The sequence below is a fragment of the Cynoglossus semilaevis genome, chromosome 8 (assembly GCF_000523025.1).
Source record: "Cynoglossus semilaevis isolate Cse_v1.0 chromosome 8, Cse_v1.0, whole genome shotgun sequence".
In the NCBI taxonomy this organism is placed as follows: domain Eukaryota; kingdom Metazoa; phylum Chordata; class Actinopteri; order Pleuronectiformes; family Cynoglossidae; genus Cynoglossus; species Cynoglossus semilaevis.
Window position 1 is genome coordinate 5,974,648 of NC_024314.1, and position 13,635 is coordinate 5,988,282.

Consider the following 13,635-nt stretch of genomic DNA (forward strand, 5'->3'; position numbering starts at 1 on the left):
ATGCTTCTCAACTCCTGACTCCATCTTTGAATCACATTTAGAGTCTTCACAGTGAGGGCTCTGTTCTTTATCTTCCCGACTTTCATTGCCCTTCTTCTAAAAGCTCCAGGAATATTCACACCTGTACTGTTCGTTTGATACAAACAAACAATAGGAAGATTTATTCCAAACGTTTGATTGGATTTATTACAATGAATTCAGTTTTTTTTCACAGTGGACTGTCCGTGCACTGTCAGCAGAGGGCAGTATGCTCTACCTTCAATCATGATCATCTTCAGACGTTACATATGCATAGAACTAAGTTTGTGGTTCCCGTGTTAAACCAGTACTTTTAAAAACGTTTGAGCAGCGTCACTGTGTGAAAGGCACCGACTGTAAGAAAGTTTTTCCCTCAAGTCAGAAACTAAAACAAAGAGCTACAGGTCAATCACACCATGACTTCAACTATATATATATACTGTGTATATATATATAAAACTATATATACTGTATATATATATATATATATATATATATACAGTATATAGCTAGATAAATACTGTAGATAGATAGGTCAGAGTGTGACATGACAAAATGCAGTCCTGAGAAGAGGATATTTGGTTTTAAGACAATAATAAAGTGATTTTGGATATAAACGACAGGATCAGAAACACAGAAACCACGTTGACCAAATCCTCCCAAATGTAAGCACCGAACTGATGTGGAATTGAAACACCAATGTGACATTGAACAACAATTAGTGACATTGGACGTCATAAACATACAGCATTTGTAAGGTTTGTCATATGATGCACCAGCAGCTGTAGCACTCAGAGGCCTTTGTTGAAGTAGACCTGTTGAACACTGTCTCCATAACGTGACTTGATGGAGTCTCTCAACTCTGGCTCCAACTTTGACACAGCCATGGAGCTGCAGGAGAGAAAACAAAGTTGAGGAGGAGCAGAGGTATAAGTTTCACAAAGTCTCTGATAAACAACACAAAGAGCAAAACAAAGAAATATACAGTATATATATATATATATACATATATATATACACATGTTAAATACATTTATGTTCAACTCGGACTCCCTTTCGGATCCTCTTTCAGGGTCTTCTTTGTGTTTTTAATTTTCCCAGTGAAATCACCAAGCCCAGGGTTTAACATGTATCATCTCTCTCCCCACAGGGACTGCATTCACTGAGAAATCATCTGTGTTCGACAAGAAACCAAACCCTGCCTCGGTGTGGGGGAGTCGTTTCAGTCAACAGTGACTGTGAGATGATGAAATACGACCCAGGCAGTCACGACCTCCCAGACCCAAGTGCACAGATGTTCCAAAGGATTTTTTTTTTCTCCCAGCGACAATAAAACTGATCTCAGTTTGTGTTTAACGCCAGCACACCTATCAAAATGGTTTGGTCACATCACACTGTGGTCCATTGGTTTTTAATACAACGTCTAAATGAGCACTGCTGTTTTACTGTGTTCTCACCTCACAACCCTGCTGTTGACACACACACACACAGACATTGATTTCTGAGAATAGATTCAATAAGCTACAGTAGTCAGTTCTACATGGACTGACCTTTACTCCATCTCTATTTCCTTTCTGCATGCTCAGAACAGTACATTCATATCATTTTATTTGCGTAAAAAATAAATACACTTTCAATAGGTGCAGTATGGGGTCACAGAAGGTACAACTGTGGTTTGGTTTGGGCCTCATGACTCCAGCTGGAGGGTGAACAAGATGTCATTTTTAATAAAACTCCAGTGGGATTCAAAAAGGTTGCATTCACCATATTCCCAGGTTAGAACTTCTGAGAACTTTTCAGGATCTTCTATGTCAGGAGACCACATGTTTAAGAAGGTTTCTGAGCTTTTCTTTTTTCTTTTTTAAAACAGTTTCACAAACTCTTTAAATGTAACATTAGGTCTTAAAGTGTAAAAAAAAAAGGTAAAAAAAAAAGAAACAGAAAAGATAAGTTCATTACCATCTCTGAGGAAACATGGAGCAGGCAGCAGGGACCATGAAGATTAAACTTTAAAACAACAAAAGAACAACAGTTACATTTTATCTACAATAACACAAATCAAAGTCATTCAACTTCCTGTGACCCTTTGCTACTTACAACCCGCCCACCAGCATCACTTGAATGGGCCCGTGCAGATAGGTGATTCTCTGGAAGACAAAAAAACCAAAAAAAAAAACCTTGATAACAGACATAAACACTCAGTGTGAGAGGAGGAAAAACAAAGACAGAAAATCCAACCTGCATGAAGTGGTACTTCTCCAGCCTCTGCATGATGATGGGCAGAATAACTGCATACAGAAAAGACAGGACCATGACTTGATGACATCACAGTTAACACATCAGAAGTACTGTATTCAACCTACTCATTCCTGGCGCTGCCATTGTGATTCGAGAAATCACCACCTGTGTGATGCCTTTTACTGCTGCTTTCTACAGCCAGGATGAAAAAGGCACAAAAAGGAGAATTGTGAAAAGTCAGGATTCAATGTCAGGAAAGTCAGGAATAATTCAAAAAGAAAAAAACAATGATCATGCACTGACCGTAGAGTGACCCAGTTTGTTCCCGTTCTCATCAGTGACTGCAATTCCATTCAATATTTCCCTGATGGAAAAAAAAACCCACAAAACATTTTACAAAAAAAGAAGCAAAGACACTTAAAAACTAGACATTTTAAATCAAATTAATTAAAAGACCTGTTAATACAAGAGTAATAAAAATATAACAAACAATTATTTGTTAATGCTCTGATCAATCACTGCATTGATTCCATCACTTTCTTTTTTGCTATGCCTTTTGAATTTTAAGTTTATGACCAGATGATGGCGTTAAAGGTCACACAATTCTGGTGAATTGAGTCAGAGAGGAACAGGAATATCTGGGCACAACGTCAGTCATTGGACTCATTGTCCAGCTCTGCTGTTCTCTGCTGCTGTTCTTTTTAGACCAGTGACGTAGTACTAGTGTGAACTCCGGACTTTGAACTAGCAGAGACTAGACCAAATTCATTATTTTCTTGTCTGTTTAAAACATGAATCGCTACAACCAAGTGGCTGATAGAGGAGCAGGGCAGGACTCACTGTTGTCTCATCATAGGAATATTAACACAGTTGGCTGCTGCCACCGCAGCGAACGGAACCCAGCGAGCTACAAGAGGCGGAGCTTTCTACAGGAAAAAAAACAGGTGTTGAACACAAACGCAGATCTTACATCGCTCACTTTTCCCACATTTGGATGTCAATAATTATTGTAATAATCTAACTAGTCATATCAATGTTTCTTGGCTTGCTTAAATACAGGTCAACGTTACAGCATTAGTTGATTTTCTCTATACTATACTATACTAAACTGTAGCCACCTGGATGTTAAAAACACAACACGACTCCACGATGACCTGGTTTGACATTATCCAGATATGTGTAAAACAAATACAAACAGTGGAAGTTCGTGTTTGTTTTTAATATCAGTAATATTAAAAACAAACGAACTTCCAGTCAACTTTGTGGAGCAGTGGTCAAGCAGACACTGGTACCTTTGTGTAAAGGTTGAGTCCCACTGCTGTGGCCAACGCTGTGCTAGTAGCTGTGAAGTAAGCGATTCCAATCTGCCTGAAAGACGACAGTGACACACACAACAGAACTTGAAGTAACACCTACTAACGAGGTCAGCTATGGTTTTTGTGTGGTGTTAGTAAATATTGGCTGTGTGAAGGAAAGTGTCTGACTGAATGTGAACATCGACCTAAAGGTTGGTAACCTTTTACTAAACCTTACTTGGGAGTGATCGGGGAGGCAGCGTTACGGTTTGTGTAGTTGACCAGAGCGTTGAAGGACTGATTCACCCACTGCCAGAAGACCACGGCAGGAACCGTCCTAAAAACACACGGACATAGAAACTTTAATGACTCCTCTCTGACTTTTAGGCCTGTAGTAAAATGAAGCACTTCCTGTTTCTTGCCTGTAGAACTGCAGCATAGCACCAGTGATGGCCATACCCCCAGGCACCTGGAAGGACATGCGGCCAATGAGGTTCATGCGGTCTCCTGTGTCTGGGTGAAAGGCCGAGTCGTACAGCTTCTTAGCATAGTGCAGTTGCTCTTCTGTGGTGCCAGGTGGGATGGAGCCTGCCCTGGAGGCCAACAGAAATCCACATAGAACTGACACACTGAGCTAAGACTGCAGTTAACTACTTCAATCACTCAAAAAAAACAAAAAAAAAAACGAACTGCACAAAAATTCCTAAGATGACTCTTCTTAAGAAGATTTTGTTTTTTGGCTCGTGTCTGTTGAAACTCGCACAGCATTTAGTAAAAAAATCTAAACACACAACACTGGGGCTGAAAATTGGTTTTACATAAAACTGATGTGTGATCATGGAAATCTTCACCCCTTTCTGACTTTTATAAACCACTCGTTGTAACTATGCTACCTGTGTTGAAAAAGTTTTTAGACTTTCAGAAAACCTGTTTGGTCTGTAAACATTCTTTACATCACACCAACCTGCTTGGCTGCGTCCACAAAATTAGTAACTTCAATCATTCGTTTTAAGAGATTAGAGAGCCCAGGATTGACACCAACTGCTCCTTTTTGTATTAATGCATGCAATGAAATGTCACGTCCTGAACAAAAGTAGGCAGAGTGACACTTACCTACAGCTCTCAACCAAAGCTTTGGCCTCGTCCAATCGTGAGTCGGGTAAAAGTGCTGTTCGCCAGTCGGTGATGTTGAAGAAGTGTTTCAGTCGACCCATAAAAGTCGTCTGATCCCATCTTGGTGCGTCAATGTCAAACGACTTCAAAGCCATTGTGGATGGAGTGAAGACCTGCAGAAATAACAGATATGTTACTTCATGTAAAGAAAGGAGAAAATGCAAAGATCAGGGAGAATTTTCTGGAAAGTTGTGGGTGAATCCTCAAGTGTCTGATTTAGAGTTAATGAATGAATGATACTGATGGTTTATAAATGATGTAAAAACACACACCTGCTCAGACCCCTTCATCTATTAACTTGGGAATCTGAAGAACTTTAGTCAAACCACAGAAAAGTGTTTTTCATACATTTGACCGCTCCTTTGATTAAAAAGGTTTATGGTGCCTGTGAGTGCTGCTCTTCTGTAAATTATCTATTAATGTTTGGTCTGTGGTGATATGGTAAACTGCAGTGCCCTTGAGCTGAACCCAAATATATCCCTGGACAAACCTTAACCCTACTTCCACGAGGTGAGAGAGAGATCACTGCCAAAATATTCCACTAGAAATCATTGACCACCTCCTGGCCAATGGTTCCACAGGTTATCGTTTTTTGTTTTTGCAGCTGCAGCATTTAGCTTCAAATTGTTGTGAAGTGTGCTGACTTCAGCTCCAACGTCTCCAGCGTTCCTTTACTGATTATTATCTGCTGGAGGAAATGTGTGAAAACAAACCCCACAGCGACAGAACTCTGCCCTGCGTGGTCTCATCATCTGTGAGTACAAGACACGTGAGGCCAGACGGGGTGAGGATGACCGCTCAGAGTTGGTTCAGCCTGGTTACAGCTGGACCGCTTCTGTAGGTTGTGATTAGTAAGTAGGTTAAAAGACCACGGAGCACGAACCAATCATCAAAGTGGAGTTTTAACACGGAGTGACAACATCACAGACGCCACTGGATAAAGGTTAGAAAACGCTGATGTATTAAATGTTGAAAATGTTTGTTTAGCTTATAAACAATAATGGAATGGCACCACATTATTCATTTGTGCAAAAAACAACATTACATGCACAGGAATATTTGAGCAGCAAGTTTGGAGTCCATCCAGAAGTATAAAAGTGAGCAGATTGAGTGTGTTCAGCACATAGTTAAGACAAAGGAAAACTTTACCAATACAACACATAATAAAAACATCAGTCTCAGTCTTGTTTTTAAATCACATTAAAATATTAGTTTTTAAAACAAGTTTGTCACTTTGTTGTTTGTATACAGTACACACTGTAAGGTCAGAAAGATTTTCTGTTCTGATCTAATGATTCAACACATAATTAATTAGGCTTCCATATACATTATTATTGGAAGTATTGTCATGTTATTGTGAGTAAAAAACAACAACAAAAAACCAACAGCAGAAGCAGTACAAATGCAAATTAGAGAGCAACTACTCGATAAGTACATATTCAGTTAAATAAATAGATAGATATAATAAATGTGAGAGTGTACTGCCATGACTAAAGAAGACAGTAGAAAAGTTCTCGACTGATATAAAGAACAGGATCAACGGGAAGGAGCTTTAAATATTTGGCAAAGATAACAGAAAAGGGTTCAATAACAGGTTCATGCAGGTGAACTGAAAGCTCCCAAAAGTAGTTCTTTGCAGCTGAAAGAGCTGAAAAGAGGTGGACAGACTGGATCTGCAGGCCAGAGCTCAGGTAACATCTGGCTGCATGTGAACAAACAGCCACGGTGTGAGCGCCACAGTTGTAGGTTGGAGGGGTAAATACGAGCAGGGTAAATAACATTGGATGACAGATCACATATATAGAGCAAGAGCGTGAAATAGTGTGCGTTTGATATGAAGGAATCTGAGGGACAGCATGCAGAGTGACGCAACACACCACTGGAGTTGACGAGGCCACTGAAGCAGAAGCAGCAAAGCAAGAGCAGACAAGGAGACCAAACTGTCGGACAAAGTACAAAAACACGCGAGTCTTACCTGAGCGACTCTCTCTGCAGCACACAAACACAGAGAGACAGGGACACAGCTGTTGTCAGCTTAGAGCTAACGTGCTCGAACACTTTGACTCTGTGTCTGTAGTAAAGAAATGTGCACGTGGCGCGGTGTGGACCAATCACAGACGCGGGTGCTACACTCAACTTCACTCCACCCCGTGTTAGGTTCCTGTGTTATTCACGTTCTCATACGGATTTATGAATTCACGTGTAAGCTAGAAGATGTCTAGTTTCCAGTGATAGGTATATATTTTTTAATTGAGTAAAGGGACATGTATCGCACAGTAACTCACCCACATTTAATTGAACATGTATCGCACAGTAACTCACCCACACACGTGACCGTGGCTGCCCAGCTGACCTACTTTTTGAAAATATTTTAAAAGCAGCTAACTGTACACGTGTGCTTCACGTACAGGTCTAAGAAATTGTAAACCTAAAATATCGCGTGCACAAATTTGCTACGTTTGGTACAAAAAGACCAGACTGCATCAAGGTTCGCTTTTTGTTTTATTTTAGACATTGAACCCATTATTGTGACACTGTATTATATTGAGTGATTTATTGTTCATCATTATGATTCATATACCACAATGTTGAGCTTTTAAGTACTAATTATTTCTTTCTGAGACCTACCATTGCAATATTATAGAATTGAATAGTCTTTAGTATCATTGTAACACGGGTGTGCAACGAAATTGAGAAATAGAAAATTAAATATTTTACCTGATCGTATTTCATATCAATTTTTCTACACTTACTTTTGTAATGTACTGTGCTGAGCTTTGTGATAGGTCACGCTCTAGCTTTTACACTTAAAATAATCAAAACATATCAGATATTAAATCATATGTAGGTGGCTATTTAAGGATCCCAGTATCTCCGACAATTCATGAACGAAGCACAGGGGTGTCTTAACTACGTAAGCGTGCGTCTGACGTCGGCCCCCTTAGTAACCCTCGGCGGCGTCTCCAAGAGAGAAGGTAACAAGATGGTGAGTACAATTTATCCTATGAATTTCGTCTTAACGGCAAACTCCATCATTTATACACGTCATGTTTTGCATTGCAAGTGGTTCCACTCCGCAAATGTATAAAACAATGATGATTTTCATCCACCGTTCGACTAAAAAGCGTTCAGTTGCTAAATCTGCCTTGTTGCTCCGTTTATTTATTAGGGGAGATTAGCTTAGCTAGCCTTAGCTCTAATTAGCTTCTGGTTATGTGACATTTTTAAACTTATTGTCACTGCAGTGGACATAAAATCGCAGGGAAACAATATAGTCGTCGTCAGTCTGCTTTCCGAGAGGTGTTTTTACCTTCGGCTTTTTGCTCCGCTGGGAGAGCGCACTTCTCCATCATCAGCCAAACCCTCAGTGGGGATTTCAGTAGCACTTTCAGGGCCTGTGGGTGAGGAGAAGCGAACAGTGGAGGAGGGTTTCTGAAGCCATGTTTCATTCCGTCCTCCTCTCCCAGTAATATAATATAGCTTTTTGTTGTAGGGATTGCTGTCCATTCTGCGCAAGCTGAAGAGCACCCCGGACCAGGAGGTCAGGATATTGTTGCTGGGTCTGGACAACGGCGGAAAGACCACGCTTCTGAAACAACTGGCCTCTGAGGACATCAGTCACATCACCCCCACACAGGTGAAAAGCCAGAGACACTAAAAGAGGAGCAAAGAACAACAATCCAAAGAGAGATCAGTGGATGGCAGTGTTAAAATGGCAGCTTTTCTAGTTACCTAAATACATTTAGAACAAAAATATTGTATTTTGATTTATACCAGGGATTCAACATCAAGAGCGTCCAGTCTCAGGGTTTCAAACTCAATGTGTGGGACATCGGAGGTCAAAGGAAGATCAGGCCCTACTGGAGAAACTACTTTGAAAACACTGATGTGCTGGTCAGTGAATCTTAGCATCTTAGCAAATCTTTGTTAATAGTTCTGGTTCACAGTACTGAGTTACAAAACCAGTTTGTTTTTCCAGATTTATGTCATTGACAGTGCTGACAGAAAGAGATTCGAGGAGACGGGCCAGGTATGCAAATTATGTCCTTTCACTTATTGTGATGTATTTTGGTTAGAATTATTCATGCCTTATTTTTAGCTATTCCATAAAAAAAGACATCAGGAGGTCTTGTGTTGTGTAACAGGAACTGGCCGAACTGTTGGATGAGGAGAAGTTGAGCGGCGTTCCTGTTCTCATCTTTGCCAACAAACAGGATCTGCTGACTGCCGCTCCGGCCTCCGAGATCGCAGAGGGTCTCAACCTGCACACCATCAGGGATCGAATGTGGCAGATCCAATCCTGCTCTGCCCTCACTGGTGAGGGGATCCAGGTTAGAACATCCATCCCTACTTTCGCTCTACTCTAGCATGTTTTTGTGTCACTCTCTCTTCTCACCATGTTACTCTGATCTGCTTTCAGGAGGGAATGAATTGGGTCTGCAAAAGTGTCAACTCCAAGAAAAAGTAGCTTTGCTTCGAGTCTTCTGCTCCTCAGGAGGAACAGCCTCCGCCACCGCCGCCGCAGCAGCAGCAGAATACACTCACATACACTGACAACGCACTGCACCCTCCTGAGCCTTAGTACAAAGGGATATACCTGTGAATGTAAACACTACTAATCTTACATGGAACTGGAGGTGTTAAGCCCTGCCTTTACTGTACGGCCAGTTTTATTAATCTCCAAGCATCTTTCCAAGCTGGCTTTTACAAAGAGTAACTGCGTTATGCTCCCCCCACTTCTCTGTAGTGCACCACCTACATCAGCTTTAGTTTCTCCAGGCTGACTCAAGCTCAAGCATTCCTGACAAACTGCTGTCATTCATCAGAGTCCCAGCTTATTTGAATAGACACACCAGCATCTATGACTCCACCTCCATCTCTGTTTTCAAATCATTCCACAGTGGCTGTTAGCGCTTTTCCTGCTATGGCTCTGTTTGAAGTGAGGTATATTTTTGTAACTGTTTTATTTATGGTGAAGTAGAGTGCTTTTAAAAGACCTGATGTGGTTCATGTGCGTGTGTATGTGTGTGTATGAATGTACGTTTGTGTGATTTTAAAGGATGTTGGAGAAACGCTCCGACTTTCCCCACTAAAAAAATACAACTTTACATGTTAATATGTACAAACGAGAAAACACTCAAACCGTTTAAATAAGACACAGACAGCATTTTTGGATTACCTGTAAATAGCCTAGCCCTGCCCTGTGTTCACATGTTAGTTTATGCATATGTTATAGAGTCCATGTTACCCTGCTGTACTCTGCAGTCTATAATGTGTGCATATCTAATATATGCTGGCAGATTTTTAACAGAGTTGTACTGTATGCCCCAATGCATTTCTTTGTGCTCATGTGGGTTAGCAGGAAGACTGGCTACGTAGACATTTCCTTTTGATAATGTTGAATGTAAAACTGTCCAGAATTGAAGGTACTGTACGTGAATAAAAGTGACTGAGGAAATCCTGAGGTTCACATGTTTGACTGGAGCTCACTCATGAGACCACGGGACAAGAGTTGACTCAGAACATGCAGGAACATTTTACCTTGCCCCGCCACCCCCCCACCCCCACCCCATTGATGTAACCAGGCTCTTGTATCCACACTTAGAGCAGGTGGAGTCAGCTGCTCCTGACACCACGTGCAGGTCGATGAGAGGCCTCTGTGGGCGACAGCATAGAGAAGTGGATTAAATGTAACTGAGAACTATTCTCTTACAGAAAACTGTTAATTCAACCACAAGTACGTCTGTTTGAATGTTAAAGTCACGGCCACATTGTCTCGTCATGTGGTCTTGAACGTTGTTATTGATTAAACATTATTTAATCAACCCCAGCATATACGTCATCACACTTAAATACAGATGTTTTCATTATAAGTGTTATTTGAATTTAAAAACCTGTTTCCCATTAATTAGTGTTTAGTTAGTTAGTGTTATGCCCTTTGATGAGTATGCTCATATGTCAGGGCACCAGAATCAGTTATTTGTAATCTGCTAACAGGAGAGGAAAAAAGAGAGGGACATTTTAACTTCATGAAACCATTGGTTCTTGGTTGATACACCAGTTACACAGGTCTGTTATATTTGTGGCCAGGTGAGAGTTTGAAGTCGAGCTGAATTACAGCTTGTCTGGGCCCAAGGTTCAGGCAGGTGGTGCTGTATCCTCCTACTTCATGGCCTGGAGCTCAGATATTAGATTTGATATTAGCTCTCTCCGTCTCTCCCTCTTTCTCCCTCACTCTCTCCCTCTCTCTCTCCCTCTCTTTCTCTCTCTCTCTCTCTCTCCCTCTCTCTCTCCCTCTCTTTCTCTCTCTCTCTCTCTCTCCCTCTTCTTCTAGCCAGGGGGACAAATATCTGGAATGTACCAAACCCATCCAGCTTGTGGGCTGGATAATTGCTGAGGTCTGCAGGTTCACATGAATCTGATACTCACACTTGAGTATTTAGACTTCATTATTTTATGCTTCTGCTCCATTTCACATTCATCTGTGTCTGTCTGTCATCAAATTATCCAGTGAACTGGACAGACGAAAAGTGTTACTTTTCTGTATAATACAGACCATAACCAGGAACAACATTAAAATCAGGGCTATTAATGTGATGATCACAGTTTCTACAGTAACACCATACGCCGACACAGAGATTAGGTGTCGTAATCCATTAACAACGTCCAAATTTAGAAGAGGCAGGAAAACATACAAAATCTGAACTGAGTAAAGGACTAACAGAGAACATGGGTGAGGCAAGAACAGAGACGAGGGGAACACAGGGGAAACACATGACAGAACAGACCTGATGTTGACAGACAGGGGGAGAGGGTTATATACCAGGACACCAGGCCAATGACACCAGGTGAAAAAAACAACGCTGGTCCAATCTATCCAGACTGTGTGCTCATCAGCCCCCAGGTGTTCTGGCTGTGAGACCTCTGGTCAACCATATGGAATGGACTGAAAATCACCAGCTGCTCCCATCACTTCACCACAGTTGAATGATGTGTGTATGACAATAGGAAACCAAAGAAGTAGAAATACCCTGATCCTTCATGTGTGAGTTTTAGGGGCACAGAGGAGAGAAAAAAAAACGTTGAGAACCAATGGTCTTCCAGAACTTTCCGTTTTTTAAAGTAGTCCTTAAAGCGGACATTTGGAAGTGTCACATGTCTAGGAGTGTGTTCCTGCTGCAGGAACAGTGCTGGGCTGTGTGTTTCCCTGAGTGTAACAGTGTATGTGAGTGATTCAGAGCACCACGGAGACTTGCAAACAGCCTCTTCTTCTTCTTCCCTCACAAAGCTTTTCATTGTGCAGTCCTCCACTCCTCCGAGATAAAATGTGCTCGCATTGTTCCCCATTTATGGCTTTTAACTCCAAATTAATTTGCCAAATCTCTATGGAAAATATGAACAGTGACATTGAAAAAAACCTGTTAAGGAAGAGACACTCTACCATTTTGAAAGGAATTTTGTACCCAGCTCTGCTTGTGTAATTCAAGGACATTTGCATTTAAATGATCTATGAAGTCAAGCCATCTGCAGCAGAAAATGTAGTGTTCCAGAATTTTGAATACAAGAAAGTAGAATTATATCTAAGCATTTCACAGCTAACAAAACAAAAAACTTTTTGTTATTTAAAAAATTATGGATATAATTTCCGCACTAAATTAACAGAGCTTAGGTTCATTTAGATAAGCTAGATATTTGTTTTTGTCAAAATAATATATTAATATTGAGTAATTGACATTGGCTTAGGGCAAAATGCGTTGAAATAGTGAATTTGCCCTGAAAAATACCCACAATGGAGGCTTTTAATGTCCATATACAAAACAAAAATTAGCCAAACAACTGCTACTGTTAGGAGAAACTCGCTGCAGGTAATGGAAGGTACAACTGGGTTATCTGGAATATGGCCCAAAAAAATGCTTAAGGTAGCAAAAACAGATCCAACTAGCTAACAATGTTTTAATTCATTCATAAATAGCTAAACCTCACACAAAACACTGTTATGTTCAGAGTTTAACTCTCTTTGAAACATCAGGAAGATATCTACTTTTACTGCATTTTATTTGACTTGAAATGAAGTATTTCTTGGTTTTAATTGTAATATAAACCAGTGACTACTTCACCCTTTCATGTGCTGTCTGGTGATACTTACTGATATTTCTAATTAAATCTGTTTAGTTACAGATATTTTTCCTGAAGAAAAGGGTGACCACATGACAGCGCTACATCACTGCTGACATGAGACAAGAATAACATCTTTCAAGAGAGAAAATGAAGGCACTTCCTGTGAACACACCTTTGGCTTTAGTGCTTATAAACTCAAAGGTCGACCAGTCCGTTTTTCCTGCTGGTAAACTTTAAACTTGTTTTATTTTCATGTGTTTATTGAAGCCCGCAAAAAAGAGAACAAAAAGTTCTGTGGTTGTTTTATCAGGCTTTCCCCCTCACTCCCTCTGTATGTGTGTGTGTGTAAAGAGAGGGCGGGGGGGGGGCAATTTAAAGGAGCTCAACAATGTGTGTGTGTTTGTGAGATACATATGAAAGGCGGCCAGATTACTGCCTCCACTCATGGATAAGACAGCTGTTCAACAGCTGTGTGCACAAGTGTGAGAAAATGTGTGTCAGGAGAGGCAGAGCTTCTCTCTCTCTCTCTCTCTGTGTGTGTGTGTGTGTGTGTGTGTCGCACAGTAAAAGATAAAAAAGACTGGCCTGTAATTTCTGCTCCATCTCCATCCCCCCAGTCGTTGGCCGCCAGTGTCTCTGCTGAGGTTTGCTGACGTGAGAAAGAGAAGCAGCAGATCAGAGCTCTGCCTCCACCGGCCTGGGAGCAGGAAGAGGTGGGAGGAAGACAAGGGTGGAGTAAAGAGACACTACATTAATGAAACATGTTGGTGTGTTTGACTCCACTGACAGTTAG

At 40.9% G+C, this 13,635-nt stretch overlaps 2 protein-coding genes across 2 annotated transcripts; one reads left to right on the top strand and one right to left on the bottom strand.

The window, feature by feature from the left end:
- Nucleotides 1-137: 137 nt before the first annotated feature.
- Nucleotides 138-6,911, bottom strand: sfxn2 (sideroflexin 2). The gene is made up of 12 exons (XM_008314293.3): nucleotides 6,700-6,911; nucleotides 4,665-4,837; nucleotides 3,974-4,144; nucleotides 3,790-3,888; nucleotides 3,549-3,624; nucleotides 3,097-3,182; nucleotides 2,560-2,620; nucleotides 2,382-2,448; nucleotides 2,257-2,306; nucleotides 2,116-2,165; nucleotides 1,978-2,025; nucleotides 138-909 (listed from the first exon to the last, which is right to left on the bottom strand). Exons 2-12 carry the CDS (start codon nucleotides 4,817-4,819, stop codon nucleotides 810-812), a joined length of 963 nt encoding a protein of 320 aa, XP_008312515.1. The 5' UTR covers nucleotides 4,820-4,837; nucleotides 6,700-6,911; the 3' UTR covers nucleotides 138-809.
- A 167-nt stretch (nucleotides 6,912-7,078) lies between these two features.
- arl3b (ADP ribosylation factor like GTPase 3b) lies at nucleotides 7,079-10,182 on the top strand. Its single transcript, XM_008314295.3, has 6 exons — nucleotides 7,079-7,710; nucleotides 8,218-8,361; nucleotides 8,502-8,618; nucleotides 8,704-8,754; nucleotides 8,870-9,055; nucleotides 9,145-10,182. The coding sequence occupies exons 1-6, from the start codon at nucleotides 7,609-7,611 to the stop codon at nucleotides 9,190-9,192; spliced, it is 648 nt and encodes a 215-aa protein (XP_008312517.1). The 5' UTR covers nucleotides 7,079-7,608; the 3' UTR covers nucleotides 9,193-10,182.
- Nucleotides 10,183-13,635: the final 3,453 nt, after the last annotated feature.